The sequence below is a fragment of the Lactuca virosa genome, chromosome 8 (assembly GCF_052849685.1).
Source record: "Lactuca virosa cultivar CGN04683 chromosome 8, Lactuca_virosa_CGN04683_v6, whole genome shotgun sequence".
In the NCBI taxonomy this organism is placed as follows: Eukaryota; Viridiplantae; Streptophyta; class Magnoliopsida; order Asterales; family Asteraceae; genus Lactuca; species Lactuca virosa.
In genome coordinates this window covers 153,113,122-153,139,423 of record NC_136433.1, presented here as the reverse complement: position 1 = coordinate 153,139,423, position 26,302 = coordinate 153,113,122, and the positions used below count along the sequence as shown (strand labels likewise).

At 35.9% G+C, this 26,302-nt stretch overlaps 1 protein-coding gene across 1 annotated transcript; it reads left to right on the top strand.

Moving 5' to 3' along the window:
* The first annotated feature begins 23,120 nt into the window (after window positions 1–23,120).
* Window positions 23,121–25,688, top strand: LOC145130973 (uncharacterized). The gene is made up of 2 exons (XM_079065720.1): window positions 23,121–24,249; window positions 25,021–25,688. Exons 1-2 carry the CDS (start codon window positions 23,121–23,123, stop codon window positions 25,686–25,688), a joined length of 1,797 nt encoding a protein of 598 aa, XP_078921846.1.
* Window positions 25,689–26,302: the final 614 nt, after the last annotated feature.

Sequence of the window (26,302 nt, the reverse complement as noted above, 5' to 3'; positions counted from 1 at the left end):
GTCTACCACAAAGAACAATAAGACTATTCATTATGATTTACTAAAAGGTTGGTAAATATGGTTATGCTTACAAGATTAAGTGTGATTCTGAATCATTGAAAAAGTTTCAATGTATAACAGAACGAATAAGAAGAATCAATTAGGCAGGAAGATAAAAGTTTCTCCAATCTGAAAGGAAAGGAGAATACTTTAGTATCGTGTTTTATGATCATCCTTATGATTATGGAACCATGTCACAATTGATCCTCTAAGGATACCTTAGTGCGTTTGTATGACAAAGAAGAGGAATCGTGAATTGTTGAAATTGTTAAATCAAATGGTGAATCATACTTCGTTCCAATATCAACTCTTAGAGTTATACTCCAAGATTGTACATTGAGTGACATGATCTTAAGAAGGTTTATAACACACTCATCAAATGTGAATAGAAAATATGTTTTCTTACTCGTGCACATTTGAAATTGGTAAGTTGTGATGTCTTGGATAAGACAGAGACCAACTAAGACCAATTGTGTGAAGTGTTTGTCTTGATAAGAAACCGCACTAACTCTTGAATATTTGTTTGTCAAGTAATGTTTCTTGACAAAGAGAGTCTTATATGTCAAGAGGTCAGTGGGAGTCTTAAGGATCTTGAAAGTTTCAAGAACTAATCAAGAGTAAACCTATTATTAATCATTAGCACATGACTTGAGGTTTGTAACCTATCGTGTTGACATATTCTTATTTTTGTGCCCATTCCAGATAAAGTTGACTATGCATGTGAGTTCTATGAGTTCTCAATTGTTTGCATAACAACTTGGAAGCAATGGTAGGCCCTTGAGCTGCCAGGTGGCAAGAAATTAAGATTGAACAAGTTCAGTCCATATGAGTTTGGATTTGTCATTAAACTTGTCTTGTAATTATGGTTATGACAGATTCACATGGATAGGAACACATACACCATAAAATTTAAGTGTCATAAGGTTTCTCTCCAATTCATGAAAATGATTGTGAGGAAACGCTTTCACTAAGTAGATTTTAAGGAGATAGCATTTGTGATATTTGCATTCTCAAATTCGATTATGATTACGGCATCCCTCTTCATAGTTCGAATTGTGAGAAATGGAAAAAGGTCTAAACATTTGAGACTTATTGCTGTAAGTTCTAAAATTGTTTATGTTGGGTTTTGAGCACTATAACACTCCTATGGTGCACATGCAACCCTAAATGCGTTGGATCTATGTTTTCTCTAATTATACATGCATATTTTCAATTTTCCAAAGCGTATATCCTAACTAGCATACAAATTGTCAAATGAACAATACAACTAGTTAGATTACTTACCTTTTAAAAGGACTTGTAGTTCTTGACCTTTGAAAGCTTGAGCACCCCAAGTGTGATGCCTCTAATGGTTCACAAACACCAATATGCAAGAGGAGGCTTGAGAGAATAAGTTACTTGCACAAAATCAATATCACTCTCCAAGAATGTTGTGACAACTGATTTTGGTCATGAGGGTGTGCTTTTATAGTGTAGCAAATGCTAGGGTTACACTTTGTAAACCCTAATGATTTTTCATATTACTTAGGCTCCATGGGTTAAACCTTGATGGACTATCCATGGATTATCTTATTGGTTTAGTCCATCCTAAATAACCATGGATCAATAGCCCACACTATAAGAATCATTGATTTACATAATCAATCCCCACATATTTAATTAGTCGCTTTTGATCACAAAATTAATTCCAAATTAATTCTTGATCAATACTAATTAAATAATATGATTTCATATTAATATATTATACTTATAATATATTAATAAATCATAAATAACCTTATTCTCAAAAGTCCATCCTATCAAATTGCACTGGTGAAGGTAACCCAAAAGGACCATGCTACAATCGGATCAAGTACATCCCACTTATAGTTATGGACTTAAACACCAAATCCAACAGTTTAGACACACATGTGAGCTATCTAAGGAAATGTGTATGAGTTTGAGAAGCCTAGATAAAGTCTTATCGAAGCGTCTTGTGTCAGAAATCTGAACTTTGGTAAGAAAGTCAATATGTATTGATTTCTAGAAGTCCAGTTAATTTCTGGGTACATGTCAAAGCTAGTGGGAGCATAAGTGTTATGCTAATAAGAATGTAATTGTTATGCTAGTGGGAGCACAATTATTACATTACGTGTTGCAAGTTAGCAATGTTAATTATAGAAAACAGACCTTTCAATTCGCAAAGTTACAGACTTTGAAAAATTTGTTTTGCTATATTTAAGGAGAGGAACTTATACTTTATTTCAAATATAAAAGATTAGATTGAGATTTTAATCGAATTTAGTCATGGACATATGTGAATGTTAGGTTGAAATGATTCAACATAAGGAAATTCTATATGTGGAGATATTATAGCGAAATACTGGTAAAGTATCATGTCTTTATGTGAGACATTATGAATCGTATTCCATATGCTTCAGATATAGGATCGATTACATAAGCTATAATATTAATTTGTTCTAATTTTCCATATGCCTAGGGCATTAAGAGGGAAAAGGGACTAGAACGAGATATGACTAAAATGGTTAAGCAATTGTCGAGGACAATCTGAGGTTTACCAAAGAGTGGTTGCTCATGGACAGTTGAAAGTAAAGTGTAAATTCTGGAAGGACCATATTGACATACTCTGAGAAGAGGTAACTCTTGTTAAAAAGTGATAGTCAAAATGGGAATATGGAAATGTTACCATAAGTGGAAGTTAATAATAAAATCTATGTAAGATTAGAAAACTTAATGCAAGAAGGATGTTCAAAGGAATGTACTTTGAATATGAGACTTCGTTTCCATGGAATTTCTCTCCATTGGAATACTTTGTAATGTCTGTTGCCATGTCTCTATGACTTTTATGCATAGTCATTACAAGAGGATCATTGCATATAAGTTTAGAATCTAACAGATTTTAGCAAATGGCAAGAATTTGGTATTCTTACATTTGCGATAAGAATTTGGAATTATGAAATGAGTTCCATTGGAAATGTATTCTATTGATCTATTTCACAAAGTAAGGACCATAGATAAACATAGTGTGCATGCTTGGAGCATGGGATAGTTATTGTTTTAATTCAAGTATTAAGTTGATTAATCGAAACATTATACAATGAATAATGTGTAATCAATATGGTGATTAAATAAAAGGTGTTTTATTTATATTCATAAGTTCTGAGACCATATTGGATTCGATTATTCTTGTGTTTCACTTTGCATGTTTTGACTTCCAGAATAATAAGATTATTCAAACTATCTACAGACGATCATACTATTGGAAGTAGGTTATGAAAGAAGACTGACATGAATGGGTTTTTGTATGATTGTCTAAGGTGTTAAACATAACAAGAGATTGCTACAAACATTCATGAGTGCTCTTGAAATAAGATTTGAGTATTGGACTAAACCCACGCTCACATATCATTTCATGGAATTTATCACGGGTGATTGTGAGACGATAATATCGTATAATCTTCAAACCAAGATATATGAGTTGGCGATTATTTGTTGATTGTACATTAATAGTGCGAAAACGCATCAGTAACTCGATGTTATAAAACGTGTTATTATGTATGATTCAATGAATAGTTAGCACAAGCATATAAGTCAAAGTTTATATGTTCCTTTTATCCTAAGAGGATTAAAAGCGATATCTTGGGCCCCTCAATGATTTTGTTTTGACTTATGTGTCGGGCCCGGTCAGAACTCTATTGATGTGTTCAATTAAGTTCTATGTCAAACAAATCAGAAATTGGGAAACAAAATGTTGGGCAATGAGTATGACTTTAATTCCATGTCTTTGTCCACACTATATCTTGTAGAACAGAGGATTATATGATCCCTTATCTAATGGACGCGTTAGAGTTCGACAATGACTTTTTGAGAGCTACGATTGCTAATCGGATTTTAAGTTACATTGGCAATTACAATTATTAGACTTATCCAAGTGGGAGACTGTTGGAAAAGGTGTCTAAGCCCATAACTATAATTGATATGTACTTGACCCGATAGTAGCATGGTCCATTTGGGTTGCATTCATCAAAGCAATATGTTAGGAAGGATATTTGAGTAAGAGGTTATTTATGATTTATTAATATATTATAAGTATAATATATTAATTGAGGAATCATATTATTTAATCAGTATTGATCAAGAATTAATTTAAGGATTAATTTAGTGATCAAAATAGATTAATTAAATTGATACATATGAGTTGGGCTAATGATCCACGGTTTGATTTGTGATGGGCTTATGGGTTAATCCATGAAGTATTTATCCAAATCAAATCGGTAGATCATAAGCTTATGGGTATGGATTAGGGTTACAAATGACCCTTGATATTCTACACACACACACACACACACACACACACACATATATATATATATATATATATATATATATATATATATATATATATTCATATATTTATAAGCTAAAATCGGTTACACCTTGCATTCGAAGAAGTAGAATCCGATTTCTAGTCTCCATAACCTCTCCATATTCATCCTAATTGTTCGTGGTGTTTTGTGATTCCATTTGAGGCATCACACTTGGGGTGCTAAGCTTTCTTGAGGCCAAGTTATTCAAGCTACTACACAAGGTAATATTCTAACTAGTTTTTATGATTCAAAATATCACCTCGCATGCTAGTTTAGGCTTCATGATTTGGAAAATGTTTATTGCATGTATAATTAGAGAAAACTTAGATCCAAAGCATTAGGGTTGTATGTGCACCATAGGAATGTTAGAGTACATAAAACCCAACACCGAGAACCTGGAACGTTGCCAAGTAACACTCAAAATCCAGGTAATGGAAATGATAAGAGGCAATGCAATGCCATCACACTTAGATCGGGAAAGGAGTTAACTCCAAAGACTCATGACTTACCAGCTACGAAAGATGAGCAACAGTCGGTAAGTGTTGAGACTGATAAGAAGAAGCAGGATGTAAAGGATGATGAAAAAGAGTATGTCGATATTGAGGATATAACCGATGAGGAGTACGGGCAGAAGAAAGTGAACAAGGAAGGTCCAACAAGTTCAAGTCTAAGTGCTGGAAATCAAAAGGCCTAAGAAAAAGATGCTCGAACTGGTGCGACAGTAGCACCAACAACTTTGCCCTTCCCACCTAGGAAAAATAAGTCTAAAGTCGATGATGGGCAATTTAAGAAGTTTCTAGAGATCCTTTCTCAGCTTCATGTCAACATCCCTTTTGTTGAAGCCCTAAAACAAATGCCCACATATGCAAAGTTTATGAAGGATGTTCTTACAAAGAAAAGAGTTTTTGGAGAATTTGAGACTGTTGCAATGACAAAAAGTTGCACATCAACAATCCAAAACAAATTGCATGTGAAAAGGATGATCCAGGTAGTTTCGTTCTATATTGTAGAATTGGAAAGTTAGACAAGATAGACTTATGTGATTTGGGAGCAAGCATAAATTTGATGCCTTCGTCTATTTTCTGAAGATTGGGAATTGGAGAAGCTAGGCCAACCACTATCTCACTCCAGCTGGCAGATCGATCGGTGGTATATCCAGAAGGTAAAATTGAGGATATTTTTATCAAAATTGACAATTTCTTTGTTCATGCTGATTTTATCATTTTGGATTATGAAGCCGATGACGATTGTGGAATAATTTTGGGAAGGCCATTTTAGCTACCGCTGGTGCTTTGATTGATGTGAAAAAAAGGAGAAGTCACATTGAGAGTGAATGATGAGAAAAGGATGTTCAACATGTTTAAGGCTATGAAGCAACCTTTTAATATGGAAGAGTGCTCATTTATAGGAGTCATAGATAACTTGGTACATGCAGAAGTGACTCAATTGAGTAAAGTAACTCATGATATTGAGGAAATTGAAGAATGGAAAATAAAGGAAGATGTGAGATGGGTCAAGGAGGAGTTGGACCTGAAGGATAGGGTAACTGCACCAACATTACCCTCTATTGAAAAAGCACCGGATTTGGAGCTGAAGCAGCTTCCAACACACTTGAAATATGCATATTTGAGAGCTGATGATACATTGCCTGTAATTATCTCATCTCAATTATCTAGTGTGCAAGAAAAAGAATTGATTGATGTTCTCAAGGAAAATGAGAAAGTGATTGGATGGACGTTGGCCGATATAAAAGGAATCAGTCCAGCGATGTGTATACATAAGATAAATTTGGAGGAGGGAGCGAAAACATCTGTTGAGCACCAAAGGAGACTGAATCCATTGATGAAGGATGTTGTGAAAAAGGAAATCATCAAATGGTTAGATGTTGGGATTATCTATCCGATTACCGATAGTGAGTGGATTAGTCTAGTGCATTGCGTTCCCAAGAAAGGTGGAGCAACAGTAGTCCAAAATGAGAATGGGGAAATGATCACAAAGAGGACAATGGCAGGCTGGAGGATCTGATAGATTACAGAAAGTTGAATACCACCATTAGAAAGGATCATTTCCCATTAACGTTCATTGACCAGATGTTGGATCGTCTTGCTGGTAAGTCATTTTACTACTTTTTGGATGGTTACTCTGGATATAATCAGATTTCTATTGCACCAGAAGATCAACACAAAACTACTTTCACGTGTCCATTTGGTACCTTTGCTTTTAGACGCATTTCTTTTGGTTTATGTAATGCCCCAGCTACATTTCAAAGGTGCATGATGTCTATTTTTCAGATATGGTTGAAAACTTTGTCGAAGTATTTATGGATGATTTTTCAGTCCATGGTGATACATTTGAGAGTTGCCTGAAAAATCTGAATGCAGTATTGCAAAAGTGTGTCCAACATAATCTTGTGCTAAATTTGGAAAAATGTCATTTTATGGTAAAAGAGGGTATTGGGTTGGGACACAAGATTTCAGAAAAAGGAATAGAGCTTAATCGGGCAAAGATTGAGATTATTGAAAGACTTGAAGCACCTGTTAATATCAAGGGCATTCGCAGCTTTCTAGGGCACGTTGGGTTCTATAGGCGTTTTATAAAATACTTCTCAAAAATTGCAAAGCCACTTACCCAACTTTTGGAGCAAGATCGAGAGTTTATCTTTGATGATACATGCAAAAGAGCATTTAAGGAGTTGAAAAGAAGACTTACTAGTGCACCTGTCATTGTTGCACGTAATTGGGATGAGCCATTTGAGATCATGTGTGATGCAAGTGATACAGCCATTGGTGCAGTACTTGGGCAGCGAAGAGGATAATTTTTCCACACGATTTACTATGCTAGCACCACCCTGAATGGCGCCCAATTGAACTACAAAACCACTGAAAAAGAGTTTTTAGCTGTGGTATTCTCACTTGAAAAGTTCAGATCATATCTTATTGGTGCAAAAGTGATTGTATATACGGATCATGCAGCAATCAGATACTTAATGGCAAAAAAGGATGCTAAGGCAAGACTGATCAGGTGGATTTTGTTGTTGCAAGAGTTTGATCTAGAGGTGCAAGATAAGAAAGGAGTTGAGAATGTGGTTGTTGATCACCTCTCAAGGTTAGAAAAATGAAAGTAAAAAATATGATCAGCTAGTGATTCAAGATAGCTTTCTAGATGAGAGGATCTTGAGAGTGAGTGGAGAACACCCATGGTATGCTAATATTGTGAATTACTTGGTAGGTGGTGTATTTCCTGATGGGTTTAGTTGGCATCAAAAGAAGAAGCTAATGTCTGATTCTAAATTCTATTTTTGGGATGAGCCGTATTTGTTTAGACAAAATGTTGATAAGATGTGGAGGAGGCGTATCCTAGAAATGGAACAGAAGCAAAATCTAGAAAAATGTCACAACTCAGAATATGGAGGTCACTTTCAAGGTGAAAAGACTGTAATACGTATCCTTCATTCAGGATTTTATTGGCCAAGTCTATTTAAAGATGCATATGAGTTTGTGAAAATATGTGACAGATGCCAGAGGACTGGAAACATTGGAAGAAGACAAGAGATGCCACTAAGTAAGATAGTGGAAGTGGAGTTGTTTGACGTTTGGGGGATTGATTTCATGGGACCCTTTATGCCATCTGATGGAAAGATGTATATTTTAGTTGTAGTAGATTACGTTTCTAAATGGGTTGAAGTTGTAGCATGTGTGAGAAATGACGCGAGAACCGTAATCAATTTTCTAAAGAAGCAGATATTCTCTAGATTTGGTACTCCTAGGGCAATCATTAGTGATGAAGGTAATCATTTCTGCAATAGAATGTTGGGGGCTGTCTTAGCTAAGTACCAGATAAAGCATCGAGTTGCCACTGCTTACCATCCTCAGACGAATGGTCTTGCTGAAGCCAAGACCATTCTTGAAAGAGTTGTAAATGGGTCAAGAAAAGACTGGACAGCAAAGTTAGATGACACTTTATGGGCTTATAGGACTGCTTACAAAACAAGTTTGGGGACGTCCCCATATCAGCTAGTGTTTGGAAAAAGCATGCCACTTGCCACTAGAGTTAGAGCAAAAAGCTTATTGGGCTTTGAAATACTTGAATTTAGACATGAAGGCAGCTGGAAAGAAAAGAATGGAGTAGTTGGTGGAACTTGAAGAGTTTAGGATGCAAGCGTATGAGAATGCCAAAATTCAAAAGGAAAAAGTTAAGAAATGGCATGACAAGAAGATCTTGAAAAGGGAATTTGCTGAAGGACAATTGGTTTTACTTTTCAATTCAAGATTAAAGTTATTCCCAGGAAAGCTGAAGTCAAGATAGTCTAGCCCTTTTAGGATTGACAGGGTTTGTCCAGGAAGTGCATTGGAGCTAATAAATGAGAAGGATGGAGAAAGATTCCTTTTGAATGGGCAACGAGTGAAACATTATTTTGGAGAAGAAAAAGAGGAAGTGGATGTGCTTCACCTGAAGCCAGTTGGAGAATGATCTGTTCATTTTTTTCTTGTTTTCGTTTTAGTTTTTATTTTTATTTTTATTTTAGTTTTTATTTTTTTATTTGTTTTGGTTTTGGTTGTATTTATTTCTGTTTTTGAAAATTTCATTTATTTTTGTTTATGCATTGTTTCTTATTTCATTTTATTATTTGTTTTGTTCTAATAAATTTGTCGAGTGTACATCCCTTGTTTCCTATCCAGGTAGTTGGTGATGAAGTGAGAGTCATGGAAAGGAAAAAGTTCGAGCTATACTTAGAGATCAGCCGTCACGATATATGTTCTTGGTTTATCATATCATGTGAGATGACATGCCATCAGGGAGTATTTTTTTATTCTATATTTACTGCTCGGGACGAGCAATGTTTAAAGTTTGGGGAAGTGTTTAGTGCTCGTTTTTCGATCACTAAATGAACTAAAAAGCTTATTTTTGTCCCCGGATTTTACAATTTACATAATTTTTTGAGATTAAAAAGATAAATTTATGTTAATGAGTGTAATAGACTTAATATTTCCCAGTTGGTATTTTTGTTCCCATTCAGTTGGGTTTTTGACCTGTCTTGCATGGGTTCCTCATCTCTTATTCTATAGGACGATGGGAGTTGGACTTCTTCTTATGAAGTCCAAAGTTCTAAAAGGAATTGACGACTTTCCCAGTTGGACTCATATTATAATGTCCAAATGGTTTCGTTAAGGAATTGACGGATTCGAAAGTAGAAAAATTCATCACGAGCAAATAAAGGCGAATAAAAGATGTTTGGCAGATTGACCATGTCTCAGTGTTTTCATAATAGATGGCTCATCGGGACTCCGATTTAAGCGATTCAAGATGTTCCGGAAACTAGACACAATTATCTACAAGTTTCGTGTTTTGAGTTTTCTCAAATTCGGTCGTTTTCCAGTTCATAATCGATGTGGAAGTTGGGGTTAGTTTGCTGAAAGAGTTCTAATTCGAAAATAAGGTGCACTGTTGAGGACTAAAGTTGTACAATGGTTAACGTTGAAAGATCAAGGGATAAAGTTGTACCATGCTGAAAGTTAAAAGCTTGGGGCCTAGGCTGCACCATTCTTGAAAGTTGGAGGCTATTTTGTGTAATTATGTTTTATATATTATGGTTTACGTGATTAAGAGGGGGACACGGACGGAAAAAAAAACCTACACAAAGAAAAAAAAAAAAAAAAAACCCACAGCCGCCACTCCTTGAAGAACTTCATTCACCACTGCCGCTTCGATTTTTTTCTTAGCAATTAAATCCACCCTTCAGGATGAACCAGCTACACAAGGAGGATGAATGACAACGAGTTTTGGCTATGCATGGAATACACAATAATCTGGTTATTTCTTTTTATTAAACTTTTTTAGTTTATTATTTTCTTTTGCTGCATGTAGTTGATTTTTGTTTCTGCCTTTTAAAAGTAATTGTTTTCGTTTAGACGTTGAATTAAAATATGATACTTAATTTTTATTTGTTTACTGTTCTTAATTTTAGTTTAATGGAGTAGTAATTTTGTGGGTTTGGTTGATGGAGTGAGATGGTAATTTTAATGTAGTTGATTTTGTTTAAACAAATTTTGTTGAAATTGAATAACATATTCAAATGTGAGCTTATTTTTAAAATATGAATTTTGACGGTTAAATTTGATTTTGGCTAGCACTTGATCAACGTTAGTTAGATTTAATTTACTTGGTTTGAATTTTAATATTTACATGCAATATTGACATCGAGAGAAACTTTATTTGTGATATCGTTTGAATATAAATGTGTGGATTCGTTATCTCGCTTAAACTGAACATAGACGTGTGTTAGGATATTTTTAACAAAACCATGGGACTTAATGCTTTTTAAAATCACGAACTACATAGAGATATGAGTTAATGTTTTTAAATCGAATCATGAGACCGAGAGGTAATTGATAACTTTTGTTGGTGTTAAATTATTCGTTTCTACATAATTTTTTTAACAAATTAGTTGCATTAGAAGAACCATTGAACTCGTATAAATCAACTAAATCTCGTTTTTCTCATATTTGTTAAATCTCATAATTTACGTTTGCTTAGTCATTTTAGTTTTCATTATCACTTTGTCGATTCAGTTTCATTTTTTTTAATGTTTCCTTAGTTCTATCAAATCAATCATTTTTGCAAGCAATTACCTAGTTCACTCTACCTTAGGATAGGATAGTCCTTGTGGGTTCGACATTTGGTCTTACGACTGTATTTCTTGAACGACCTCGTATACTTGCGAGTATGCGTTTTTGTCAACAATGAGCACATGTATTCCCCCCGAGATATGTAAAAACATTAAAAAGGGGCCGTAAACACTCACCTAAATGTGAAATTTTCGGTTTTGATATAAGAAAGTGATTTGTTCGGGAAACACCGCGAGATAGCACCACTTAGTAACCGATTTTGAACTTGGTTTGGACTTGATTTAAACTCATAAAAAAAACACCAAAAACTTGAAACTAGAACTTAGAGTACCACATGAATTAGCACACAAAAAAATGGACAACAAGGTGGTGGCTGAAGGCTGCCTAGCAGTGGCGGCAGGGGGCAGGGGGTGGTGGAGCTGCTCCGATAGCTTTGTTGCCTCCTGTTTTGCATTTCTGCCGACGAGAACGAAGAGAGGGGGTAGGCAGCAGGTGTTCAAAGGGATGAAGGAGGACATGAAGTGGTTGGGAGGTGGCTATTCAGTGCAAAACAGTGGGAGAAGAGGTGGCTGGTGGTGGTTTACGGTGGTGGAGTGGTGGTTCTCGGTGGGGGGTTTCTAGCCAATAAAAGAGAGTAATGGAAATGGAAGAGTAAGGAAGATGTAAGGGATGTGAATTGGTGCACAAATGAAGAGCCCAAGATCTCCTTTTATAGCTCAAGTAAGCGTCTCATGTAAGCATGCATGTCATACTTTGATAGGAAGTCAAACACTCAAAGGGCCATTCTTTGTACTTCGGATGAAGTGTATACACAAGGTGGTTAGGTGAGGGAAAGGGAAGAGGGGTATGGGATGTGGGTAAGGGGGTAGAGGTTCATTGGGTAATTTTGGTCACCTCTTGCAAGGATAGTGGGCCATGGTGATGTCACATATAGCAAAAAGTCATTATAGTTTTACGTGCCAAAATATGGAAGTCTAATATTTTTTTCGAAGGTGTCGTATGATAGATTAGAGTTCAAGGATTCCAAAAATCCGAACGGATTAATTTTTCGAGTTGTATAACTCCGGGAAATCGCATTTAAAGATTCGCATCTAATTGACCCGAAACGTCCGATTTTCGAATTTTGCAAATATTTTTACTAAAAATATTTCGAGCATGGAAATAAATATTAGACCATAGTATGAGTCCAAAAACGCTCTCACAATTTCCATCTAAGGTGTGCAAGTGTCTCAACGGATAGAAACAGTTTTAAGAAAATTAGTGTTATATTGGTCTGGTTTCTTATAACGGTCGTATCTTTTGCATACGAACTCTGTTTTGGACGTTCTTTATATTTTCGGAAATAAGTGAACATGTAATAGGAGACTAGAGTGTTTGCTTCACTCGCGACTGCTTAATACGAAATTTATGTTTTTCAGACGTATTAATTAGGGTTGCAGTTTGAGTTGTTTGATTCGTTTGAGATTTTCCACAATTGGAAGTAAGATACCATCTAGTATCTTATAATAGTTGTAATGACACTGTATATTATTCAAAACATGCATTAAAGCTCAATATGTCAGATTACAAATAGATTTGCGGTGAACTGAATGTCTATAATTTTAGACCTAAATTTTGGGATGTCACACGGACGTACGATGGGGCTTGTAGGGTGGGTGGTTCTGGCTGTTACAAGTGCAACAAGACTGGTCACTAGGGATGAAAGTGGGTCCAAACCCAGACTGGATGGACCCGGACCCGGAAAACCTGAAATCGGTTAACAGGATTTTGTAGAACCGGAAACCGGACCGGTATATAGGAACCGGTTCCGGTTTGGTTCCGGGTACGGTACCGGGTAAAGTGGGTCTAGAACCGGAAAACCCGGAAACATCAAAGTGGGTAGGTTGGAACCGGATAAAGTGGGTTTAGAATCGAAAAACCCGGAAAAACCCGGAAAAACCGGAATTTTTTTTGTTAATTACTTACTACTTCGTGGGTTGAACTTTGAAAATTTTCATAATGATATCCCGACTTTGGGGGACTGTAACTCATTGAATATGAAACCAAAATTGAAAAAATTATACTCTAAAATCATGTACAAACTCTAATCTACACTCTGGAAAAAATCGCATGTTAATCCGACTTTAAACGAATGAGATATGCATGTGTTAACATTTTCACAAAATACAAAGTACAAAAACAAATAGCTGAAAAGTTGAAAATTTTCAGTTTTGATATCCCGACTTTGGGGGACTGTAAATCATTAAATATTAAACCAAAAATGACAAAATTATAGTCTAAACTCATGTACAAACTCTAAACTATAAGTTGGAAAAAACCACATGTCAATCCGACTTCAAACAAATTAGATAATCATGTTTTAAAACTTTCACAGAATACAAAAAAACTGAAAAACTAAAAACTTTCAGCTTTGATATCTCGACTTTGGGGAACTGTAACTCAATGAATATAAAACTAAAAATAGCAAATTTATAGTCTAAAATCATGTACAAACTCTAAAATATACGTTGGAAAAAACTGCATGTCAATTGGAGTTGAAACAAATGAGATATGCATCTTTTAAACGTTTCACAAAAACCGGTTCCGACCATAAAAGTGGTTCCGGTTCCTAACATCGGTTCCGGTTTTTAGACCTGGTTTACCCAGACCCAATGGACCCAAACCCGGATTACCCGGAACCCGGATAAAGCCAATTTTTAAACTCGGAACCGGAACCGGTTCTATATATTCCGTTTCTAACGGTTCCAATTCCGGTCCGATTCCGGTTCCGGTCCGGTTTTTCAGTTCTAAATCTCATCCCTACTGGTCACTACAGCAGGGATTGCACTATTACTACCACCACCCAGTGATCGGGTTTGATTTCCTTCCATTGCAATTAGAGAGGCTACAAGAAGTCCTATTTGACGCTCCTGGGGATCTTGATTATCCATTTGAGGTAGAGATCGCCGACGATCGTCCAGTGCGAGTATCGATGGTTCATCGGGGTTGTGTTATGGAGTTATTTAGCAAGCGGTATACGATTGATTTGGTTCCTATTCCTTTGTGTGAGAGCAAGGTTATCGTAAGGATGGATTGGTTGAGCCCTGATGGGGCGATGATTGATTGCAGGCACCATATAGTTCGGTTTTGAACCCCTAGTGGGGGAGAACTAGTTATTCATGGTGAGGGTGCCCAACGTGGACTAACTCTCTGTTCAGTTGCAAGAACTAGGAGATATTTGCAGCAGGGTTGTTTTGGTTTTGTGGCTTATGTATTGGATACCAGAGAGAAGGGGAAGAAGACCGTTGATGATGTACCTATCGTTCAACTTTACCTAGATGTGTTCCCATAGGATTTTCCTGGAGTACCTCCGGAGAGGCAGGTTGAGTGTCGTATTGATCTGGTTCCAGGTGCGGCTCCGATAGCCAAGGCACCTTATCGGTTGGCACCGCCGGAAATGCCGGAGTTGTCTACATAGCTACATGAGTTGCTGGACAAGGGGTTCATTAGGCCGAGTAGTTCACCCTGGGGAGCGTCGATATTGTTTCTGAAGAAGAAAGATGGCTCTCATAGGATGTGCATCGACTACCGGGATCTGAATAAATTAACGGTGAAGAACCGTCATCCGCTTCATAGTATTGATGATATGTTCGACCAGTTACAAGGTGTGTCTTCGTTCTCCAAGATTGATCTGCATTTAGTCAGTCATCAAATGAGGATTCGAGATGAGGATGTTCAGAAGACGGCATTCAAAACTCGTTATGGGCATTACGAGTTCGTGGTGATGCCTTTTGGTCTCACCAATGCATCAGCAGCGTTCATGGATCTCATGAACAGGGTTTGCAGACCGATGTTGGATCGGTCAATCATTGTGTTTATTGATGATATCTTGGTCTATTCTAAGACCAAGGAGCATCATGAGGATCATATACGATAGGTTTTGGAGACTCTGAAGAGGGACAGGATTTATGCCAAATTCTCCAAGTGTGAGTTCTGGTTGCGCGAGGTGCAGTTTTTGGGGCACCTTGTCGATCAGAAGGGAATATAGGTTGATCCGGCCAAGATCGAGGTCGTGATGTAGTGGGAGGTTCTGAGGTCTCCATCTGAGATTCGTGGTTTCCTTGGTTTAGCCAAGTATTATCGGAGGTTTATTGAGAATTTCTCCAGGATCGCAGTTTCGCTGACCATGTTGATGAAGAAGTCAGTTACTTTCCATTGGGGGCCTGAGCATGAGGCGACGTTTGATACTTTAAGGTAGAATTTATGTGAGGCTCTGATTTTGACCTTACCAGAGGGTGAGGATGATTTCCTAGGATATTGTGATGTGTCGATTACAGGATTGGGTGTGGTGTTGATTCAGTGGGGTCATGTAATTGCTTATGCTTCGAGGCAGCTGAAGCCTCATGAGGCAAACTATCTCACTCATGATTTGGAGCTGGCGTGGTGGTTTTTTCCCTCAAGATTTGGCGTTATTACTTGAATGGGGTTCATTGTATCATCTACATGGACCACAAGAGTTTGAGGTATTTTATGGATCAACCAAATCTAAATATGAGGCAGCGCAGGTGGCTCGATGTGGTGAAGGAATATGATTGTGAGATCCTTTATCACCTTGGGAAGGCCAACGTGGTGGCCGATGCTCTTAGCTGCAAGGCGGATGGTACTCCTATCAGGGATGTATGTTTGAGGATGACAGTGATTACCCCATTCTTGGAGCAGATCCACGAGGCTCAGGTTGAGACTATGAAAAGGAGCACCATAAGAGTGAGCGCATAGAGGGTCAGGTGTCCTCTTTTGATTATGATATTCGGGGGTTATTTACCTTACATATGAGAGTTTGGGTACCGTATTTGGTAGGCACTCATCAAATTCTAAAGGAAGAGGCGCACAAGTCGAGATTTTATATTCACCCGGGGGTGAAGAAAATGTATAGAGACCTCCGACCCGATTATTGGTGGCCCTGTATGAAGCGGTGGAAGTGTTTGGTTGATAACACTGTAGTAGTGCCATTGGAGGATATTCAGGTGGACGAGTGCCTTAACTACATAGAGAGACCAGATGCGATCCTCGATAAGAAGACGAAGACTCTGCAAAAACAAGGAGGTGGGTTTAGTGAAGGTGCGATGACAGCATCGGAAAGGCTCAGATTGGACTTGGAAGCCCGAGGAGGCTTCGAGGACAAATTCTGATTCAACTAGGGGAAATTTGTAACATCCGTTTCCAGGTGTTTTCATTTCCAACTTAAAATAACAAAGTTTTGCAAAGTCAGTCCATACGCAGGGCGTACTTGGTGCGTACGTCGGGTGTAGGTCACTTAAGTTGGACGCGGACCTCGTCGAGTACGCAGGACATGTTGGATTAGGTGTCTAAGCCCATAACTATGATTGGTATGTACTTGACCCGAGAGTAGCATGGTCCATTTCGGGTTGCCTTCACCAGAACAATTTGACAGGATGGATATTTAAGAAAGAGGTTATTTGTGATTTATTAATATATTATAAGTATAATATATTAATTGAGAAATCATTTTATTTAATTAGTATTGATCAAGAATTAATTTGGAATTAATTTAGTGATCAAAAGAGACTAATTAAATTAATGGGGACTGGTTATGTAAATCCGTGAGACATATCGTTTGGGCTAATAATCCATGATTAATTTGTAATGGGCTAAGCTTATGTGAAAGTCCATAAATTATTAGTCCAAATAAGTTATGGATCATAAGCCTAAGTGTAATAATTAGGGTTACATATAACTCTTGAAATTCTACACTATATATGTAACCCACTAAAGCCAAAAATCGGACTAAGGGTGGATTATTCTAAGAGATGGACGATTTTTTGTGCTCCATAACCTCTCTCATTATTCTCCATTTGTTCATTGTGTTTGTGACTTGTTTGAGGTATCACACTTGAGGTGTTAAGCTCTTGAAAGGCCAACAGCTACAAGCTACAAATAAGATGTATTCTTCTAACTAGTTTTATGATTCATGTACCATATTTGTATGCTAGATAGGTTTCATGCTTTGGATAATTTTTTTTGCATTTATAACTAGAGAAAACTTAGATCCAAAGCATTAGGGTTGTATGTGCACCATAGGAGTGTTATAGTACATAAAACCCAACAGTGGTATCAGAGCCATGGGTGTTTTCTGTTATATTGATGCATTGGTTAATTGTTCAAAGCAAGAAAAATCATTTTTTTGGAATCTGCATGACCACCACGACGTGGTCAAAGTTACCACGACGTGGTGACTGTTCAGTGGACGATTTTTTCAGTTTTTTGGCCAAGTTTTGGATTAGAATCATTACCACAAACTGTTTTGACTATTAAAAATTTTTCTTGTGATAAGGTAATGATTTCCATCATCCAAAATTAAAAAAGACAATTATCAAATTTTAAGATAATGTTTTTATTATATGATAATTTGAATATTTGTATTGTTTGATTAGAATTGTCTTTCAATAAGAGTTAAATTAGGTCAAATTGGTAAATGATAAGTTATATGATAATTATATTAGTATATATTTTGATCTAAGTGTTTCATGAAGAGATTCATAACTTGTCCTCAAGTTATGAAATATGAAAAGTCTCATTCATGAAACTTTCAACTCTTTAAGTTATGGAATTGCAAAGGTTTTGAAGAGTTTCATAACTTGTCCTCAAGTTATGGAACTTGAAAAGTCTCATTCATTAACTCCATAAGTTATGGAATCCAAAAATTTTGAAGAGTTTCTAAACTTTCCCTCAAGTTTTGGAATTTGAAAAGTTTAATTAAAAAGTTATAATTTGAAATATTGAATTCTAAAACATCTAGTAATTGAAAGGTTTCAAAAAGGTGCAACTTTTGGGTTCATAACTTAAAAAATTAATTAAATAGTTTTTTATTTGAATTTTTTATAACCTTGATGTTTTGAATAGTTCAGTTACACCTTATGGACTTTATTAAATTGATTAAAGTGTTTAATTAAAAGAGAATTAATAATTCCATAATGATATGATTTTAGTTTAATTAAATTAAGAGTATAATTTATTAATAGATTAAACCACCAAGTATTTTAAATGTGTAAAATACACCCTTATACTATATACAATTAAAAGTTTAATATATTATATATGTATAAGTTAAAAGTCAGTTTTACCGTTAGTAGGCCTCATTCACGAAGTTAGTCTATAAGGGGTGTTTAAGGAAATTGCCTATAAAATGGCGATTGAATGGGTATCCACACTTACCCACCGCACTCTTGACTAGTGGAGGGTCGTTAGCCGAACGGGTTTGACAGGACATTCAAATCCTCATTAAAAGTATAATGAAATATAAAGTAACTAAACCTTTTATAAATTCCCAATCTTAGTTACTTAGGAAAAATGTGAATTTGATGCTAACCCATGAAATTGCACATTGCACCTTATTAGTCGTTAGTGGAGCGTGTATGGTTAACCGGCACACTAATATGGGACTAATGAAGGATGGAAATGGGTGGCTCGTAGTTTGTCATAGATCAATGGATCGTGTGTGGTTAACCGGCACATTGATTAGGTGATAAATGACTTCGAGAGTACCAAGCTAATTTTCATGGTTATTCACACCTTGTTTGTGATCCTCGGCATCCCAGTCACAAACTTGAAGGGCATAATCGAGATTAAACATGTCATTGACAAGTTCAATGAATCTCAAAAGAATCTAGGAATTTCAATTCATTTAAAACCTAATATTCAATTTCGTTTTTCATGGTGGAAATTGGTAAATCGTCATTTATCTACCTTCAAATATTTTACAATTGGATTACGACATCCCTCTTCCGAATTGTAGAATATTGTGTTGGGTCCTAGCCTTAATATTTCATTTTGGGTGTTATACTAAGGACTAAATCAACTAACTTGAACTTCTCCCTTGTAGATGTCTAGTTCTGACAACTATGGTCATCCCGAATCTTTTAGAAAAAGCTTTCCATATAAAGATGATATTTCACAATATCATACTTCACTTTCTCCACCTCCTCCAATTATTCTCCCTAACCCACGTCTTCATCGACTTGAAAAGTTCAAAGTCACTCAAGCCCTATTGGCTAGTAAACACCAAGATGGAAGGTATGTGTGTGCACATGTATTGGACATCAAGTCACACATTGACAGGCTGGGAATGTTGGGTGTCGTCTTCCCAAGGAAGCTGGCTGTTGACTGGGTTCTTCAGTCACTTCCCGAGTCGTATAGTCAGTTTGTTAAAGACTACTATATGACAGATCACGACGTGACCTTTATCGATCTTACCTATTTGCTAATTGCTGCTGAATCGGCAATGATTTGGCGCACTGGTCAAGCAAATTTGATTGGAAGATCTACTTCCCAAGTTCCCATGGACGTAGGCAATGACATAGATAGTCCAGAAAAAATCCTTCTCATATGGGAAGGGAATTGGCTATGGTCAAAAGATTTGACCATAAGAGAAAAGCCAGTTCTAAGATAGTTCCATGTGCAAAACGCCAAAGTGTCCACTTGTTTCTATTGCCATTTGAAGGGACATTGGAAGCGAAGCTGCCCTGACTACCTGAAAGATCTAAGAGAGGGTAAAATCAAATTGTATGATTCTACTTCAGGTAAGTCCACTATCTAACTCTATTAAGTTCCTATTCATAGGTTCTCAACACATGATGTGATAAGATTGCATTTTGATGTTTTGTAGGATCGAATAAGAGAAAGGAAGCTTAAAGAAAGAGCATGCTTAGTCTGATCGCAAAGATATGGGTTTCGATCGCATGGTTCGATGATCGGATTTTGAGCTGCTGCTTAGGAGTTATGATAAATTGCTTAGAAATATATAGTAACATAGTTTTCATATGTACTTGCATTGTAAGGAAAAGTTTTTCCGCACTTTATAAATAAAGAAAAATTTTGATTTTATCTTATTTTATATTTCCTTGCAATGACATTTGTGAAAATTGGTGCTTATCTATTTTTAGCAATATTGGAAAATGGATTTGATTCTTTCGTTTGTGGTAGTGTCAAAATTTACCAAATAAGGAAATGATCTCATCACCAAAGTTTCAATTGGCCAGAAACTTGGAATCATGCAACTTGTATTGTTTTGATGGATGCGAACTTTCGTCTTTGGAAAATTTAGACTAATTCCTTGTTCACATGAATATGTGAGTCAAGTGAAGGACTAGGGGATCAAGTATACATTGTTGTGCACTGATCAGTGAAAGATCTAGTATGCTCAAGAGTCATATTAAAATGATATTGCTAAATAACATATGATCCTAAGGGTCACACTAACAACAACTTGATACAATTGATTATTTATTAGAAATTGCTTTTAATAAATATTCATAAACTATTATAATAATTGGGAAAATATTTATTTCAAGGAAATAATTATTTTTTAATACAAGTAACACATTATTTCATAATGTATGAATATATATGTCATGTACATCTTTTTAGACCTAATAAGCCTTTTGTCTTTTGGCAAAAGACAAAGTTTATATCTTATAAACTTTGAGTTTATAAAATATAAACTCTTGACTTGTCTTTTCCTTCTTGGAAACATGAGATGAAGAGAAAAGACCTTTGCATTGGTATAATGCAAAAGAATCAAATCTAGGGTGATATGTTTATGACATAGGGGACAAGATCGTCTAAAGTGATTAATGGTTAATGACTCTTGGACCATAATTCCATTATAAATAAGAGGTGAATGCTTTCATATTCTTCACTCTTTTCTTGTTTGGCCGAGAGCTCTCTTATCCCTTCTCCATATTCTCTCAAGTCTTGTTTCTTGAAGATATTTGTTGCTTGCATCCTCCCTTTAAGTCATAATCTTGTTTTGACTTAAAGCTTAAGAGTTGTAACTAGCATTACATCAAGTTGGAACATTGTTGGTGTCTCAAGGGTTCATCCTCACTCCATCAACTTCCAAGCCTTCCCTAGAGGACTCAAAGTGATTCAAAGGTTGTTACCACTTCTTCATTCTATGGTTGTGCTTTAAATCTTTCCTTTACTTGCAAGATGATCCTTGGTGGGTGATAAAATGTTTATGTTATTTATAAAACTCAAGTCTTCCGTTTGCCATTATTTGTAGTTTGTGAAACTAAGTTTTAAAATAAAACTCAACAATTGGTATCAGAGCCACCTTGCACGTTTGGTTAGATTTTTTGATTTATGGAATCCTTAGTTTTTGGAGAATATGGATAACTTGTTTTTGTATAAAAACAAGTTCATACATATTTTCTTTGACAACTTTATAATTGTTATTTTATGTGAGAAAACTTACATGTATTTTTGTCACTTAAAGTTGTCTTAGAAAAACAAAGGTTGTTTTATGTTTATATGTATTTTAGAGAGCATAAACAAACCTTGGACCATTTGTGTTGTTGTTTGTGTGATTTGGTTGAAAAATGGTTTGCAATATTCTTTTATTCATAAAGTATGTAATAAAAGTAGTTAGTTTTCATTCATGTTATTTTTATGTAATAGATTAGTTTTAGACTAGATTTATTTTATGAAATGTAACAAGATGAAGATGGAGGCCATTTCTTGAAGAACCATGGAGACCCACGATTTTTTAAAGATTTTATAAATGTTCATAACTTTTATAAAAGTTTTATAAAATTGCAACAAATGTGGTTGTCATTGCAAGTGGGAGCTTGAAGATCACATGAAGAACAAGTTGTAATATTTGGTCCCTTTGTCCCTTAGGAAGGACTTAACACTTTTGTGTTGGCTCACAAAAGTGTTATATAGTTTAAGGCCTATTTATGTCAAACGCATGCTTGTGTTGTTTATTTTTCAAGTAAATATTTTGTGTGGTTGATAATTTACTTTTTCACAAACCCAAACTATTTTTTGGGAAAAAATAAACATCACATGGAGTTTTGATTTCAAAATATAAAATATGAACATTGGATGTAGCATATTCTAGCCTTAAAATAAAAACCGGTTTTATAAAATTGCTAATTACGGCAACTTTTGAAATGTTGAATTATAAGTGTAAAAATCATGTTTTTATGACTTATTCAAACTCCAAAGTGTTATTTAATAAAAGGAAGTTTTATTAAACAATATTAAAAGATTCTACATGGCTCAAACACAAACTTAATACTAGTTATTAATTTTAAAATTGAACCAAGCCGAAATATAATAACCGGGTTTTTATAAGAACCTTAAAAGTGATTTTTTTGAAAAATTGATACCATGACATATTGGATGCATGCAATTGTCATGATATCACATGTTTTAAATAGAATAATAAAACATTCAAATCCCTTTTTCAAAATGCAAGTCTATGTCATCCAATTTTAGAAACATTTGCACATCACTTGTATAATGTTAGTGGGATAAAGGATACCTAACCATTAGCATCATCTTTTGATGGCCAAAGTATATTTTTGATTTTTATAACCAAGTTATAGGTCAATTGTACAAGTTTTTCTAATTAGATGACTTGATTGGAAACCTCTTGTGATAAAGGTCACCTAAGCAAGAGTGTTCCAATGCATAGATGAGACCAAACATGTCAAATTAACAAATGGATTGTTAAGGGTCTCATAAACCTAGGAATTACAAATGGTGTAATTAATACAAGTTATTTACCTTGTTAAAATTGGGTAAATGGGATAAAGGATACCTAACCATTTATTTGATTTGTAACTGGGATCCTAGACTTTAAATAATAATGTTTTTGGAAACAAAAGGGTATTATTATTTACATAATTAAATACTAAATGAAAACTTTGTTAAACTTTTGTAGATGGCTCCACCAATTACTGTAACATATCACCCAATGAACATTTGGTCAATTCTTGACAAAGAAAAGCTCAACCACTCCAACTTTTTTTGATTGGCACAGAAATTTAAGAATCATTTTGAAACAAGAAAAGAAAGACTATGTCCTTGAAAACCAAACTCCCGATGAACCACCTGCTCTCCCAAAGGCTGCATATGATGCATGGCTAAAGCATATAGATGATTCACTTGATGTTTCATGTCTTATGCTTGCCTCTATGGTTCCCGATCTTCAGCGGGATCTGGAACACTACACTGCCTTTGACATGATTGAACATCTCAAGGAGATGTTGGTAAACAAGCTAGAACCGAAAGGTTTGACACTATGAGAGCACTTCATGCCATGAAAATGGAGGAGAGTGGGAATGTGAGCACATATGTTCTCAAGATGAAAAGTTACATGGATCAATTGGAGAGATTGGGCACTCCATATCCACAAGATTTGGCTACATATATCATTCTGGACTCTTTGCCAAAGTCTTACAATGCTTTCATCATGAACTACAACATGAATGGGTGGGAGAAACCTATCTCTGAGTTGCACGGGATGCTAAAAACTACAGAGAAGAATATCCCAAGTAAAACTCCCCAAGTGCTCATGATTAGGGAAGGAAAGGTCAAGAAAAACAAAGGCAAGAACTTCAAGGGAAAGCCACAAGCTGGCAAGGGCAAAGGGAAGAAAGCTCCTCAAAACCCACCACCCAAGAAGAAGGAAAAGGTAACCAAAGATGACACATGCTTTGAGTGTGGAGTTGTCGGGCATTGGAAAAGGAATTGTCCTAAGTACCTTGTAGAGTTGAAGAACAAGAAGGTCGGGGAAGGCCCTTCAGGTATATCCATTTTCATGATTGAGATGGGATTATTTACTTTTTCATCAAACACTTGGGTATTAGATACTGGTTTTGGAACTCATATTTGTAATTCGTTACAGGGGTTCAGAAATAGTAGGGAACTGAAAGCAGATGAGATGGTATTGCATGTGGGCAATGGAGCACGGGTTGCAGTCCAAGCAATAGGACATTTTGATTTATGTTTACCATCTGGTCTGTATTTGACATTAGACAATGTGTGTTTAATTACTTCTATTACTAGAAATATCATTTCAGTTTCACATTTGAGAAAATATGGTTATGATTTCAAATTTGTTGATGATAACATTCACTCCTTCTTGAAAGGAATCTTCTATTTTAAGGCTAGACCAATAAATGGAATTTATGAATTAAACCTAGATAATACCTCAAACAATAATTCCCTTTATCATGTTAACACCAAAAGGCCCAAACCAGATTTGAACCAAACATATCTATGGCATTGTCGCCTTGGTCATATAAACAAGAAGCGCATATCTCAACTCCAAAAGAGTGGACTTTTGGGGGCAAATGACATTGAGTCATTTGACATATGTGAATCTTGTTTATGTGGCAAGATGACAAAATCCCCTTTCTTTGGAACAAGTGAAAGGGCAAGTGTTTTATTAGGCATCATACACATCGATGTATGTGGACCTTTTAAAACAATGTCTAGATATGGTGAGATATATTATATCACCTTCACTGACGACTATAGTCGTTTTGGTTATGTGTATTTGATGAAACATAAACATGAAGCATTTGAAAAGTTTAAATTGTTTCAAAGTGAAGTTGAAAATCAAATCGACAAAACAATCAAAATCCTTCGTTCGGATAGAGGAGGCGAGTACTTGAGCCAAGAGTTCCAAGACCATCTAAGGAGTCGTGGGATTATCTCACAACTCACTCCACCTAGAACACCACAGCTTAATGGTGTTTCTGAGAGGAAAAATCGAACCTTACTTGATATGGTTCGATCTATGATGAGTCGAAGTACTCTTCCTTTATCATTTTGGAGTTATGCTTTACTCACCGCAGCCCGTATCTTGAATATGGCACCAACTAAGAAGGTAGAGAAAACACCTTATGAGATGTGGTATGGAAGACCTCCATCCTTATCTTATATGAAAGTTTGGGGATGCGAAACTTATGTTAGACAAGAGACTTCCAGCAAACTTGAGCCTAGATCTACCAAATGCATCTTTGTAGGGTATCCTAAAGATTGTTTAGGATATTACTTCTACATCCCTAGTGAGAATAAAATCTTTATTTCACGAAAAGTTGAATTCTTAGAAAGCAAGTTTCTAATGGATGAGGCAAGTGGGAGGCGTGTGGAACTTGAAGAAGATTAAGAACCTCAACCCGATGCATCTTTAGTTGGCACTAGTACTGAACAAGAGGTCGTTGAAGATGAAGAGATCAATGTCCTTCAACCTACTGAAACACAAGGCGTTCACAGATCTGGTAGAATTCGTCATGGACCTGAGAGATATGGATTTCTCATTGACGAGTGCTTCGTAATGATGAATGTTGATGAGCCGGTCAGCTACCAGTATGCAATGAAAGATCCCGAATCTACCAAATGGCTTGAAGCCATGAACGATGAGATGCAATCCACGAGAGAAAATCAAGTCTGGGACTTGGTTGATCTTCCTCCCAATAGCAAGATTGTTGGAAGTAAGTGGGTCTTCAAGAAGAAGATTGACATGGATGGCAACTTACACACATTCAAAGCAAGATTGGTTGCTAAAGGATTCACTCAAACTCATGGGGTTGATTATGATGAAAATTTTTCACCAGTCGCTATGATTAAATCAATTAGGATACTATTTGCCATAGTTGCATATTATGACTATGAGATATGGAAAATGGATGTCAAAACCAATTTTCTGAATGGACACTTGGAAGAAGATGTCTATATGGATCAGCCCGAAGGTTTTGTCGACCAAAAGCATCCTAATAAAGTGTGTAAACTCAAGAGATGCATTTATGGATTAAAAAAGCATCTCGTAACTGGAATCATCGTTTTGATGATGAAATCATAAAGTATGGTTTTATTAGAAATGAAGATGAATCTTGTGTTTACATGAGAACTAGTGTGAGCTCGGTAAGATTCTTGGTCCTATATGTGGATGACATATTGATCATGGGAAATCACATTCCAACTTTACAAGGTATAAAGACTTGGCTTGGAAAGTGTTTTTCAATGAAGGACCTAGGTGAGGCACAATACATTGTTGGAATCAAAATCTATAGAGATAGATCAAAACGATTAATAGGTCTAAGCCAAGGTACATATATTGACAAAGTATTGAAGCGGTTCAATATGGAAAAATCTAAGAGAGGATTTGTACCCATGACACATGACACTGTACTAAGTTCATCACAATGTCCTAGCACAAGGAATTAGTCTTAATTTCCCAAAGATAAAAATTCTCATTCATCATACAATACAAGTTGCATGATTCCAAGTTTCTATCCAACTAAAACTTGGGTGATGAAAATCTTTCCTTATTTGGTAAATTATGACACTACCACAAACGAAAGAATCAAATCCATTTTCCAACATTGCTATCAATGGAATCATATAAACAACAATTTTCACAAATCCCATTGTAAGGATACTTAAAATAAATAAAATCAAAAATTTTCCTTTTAT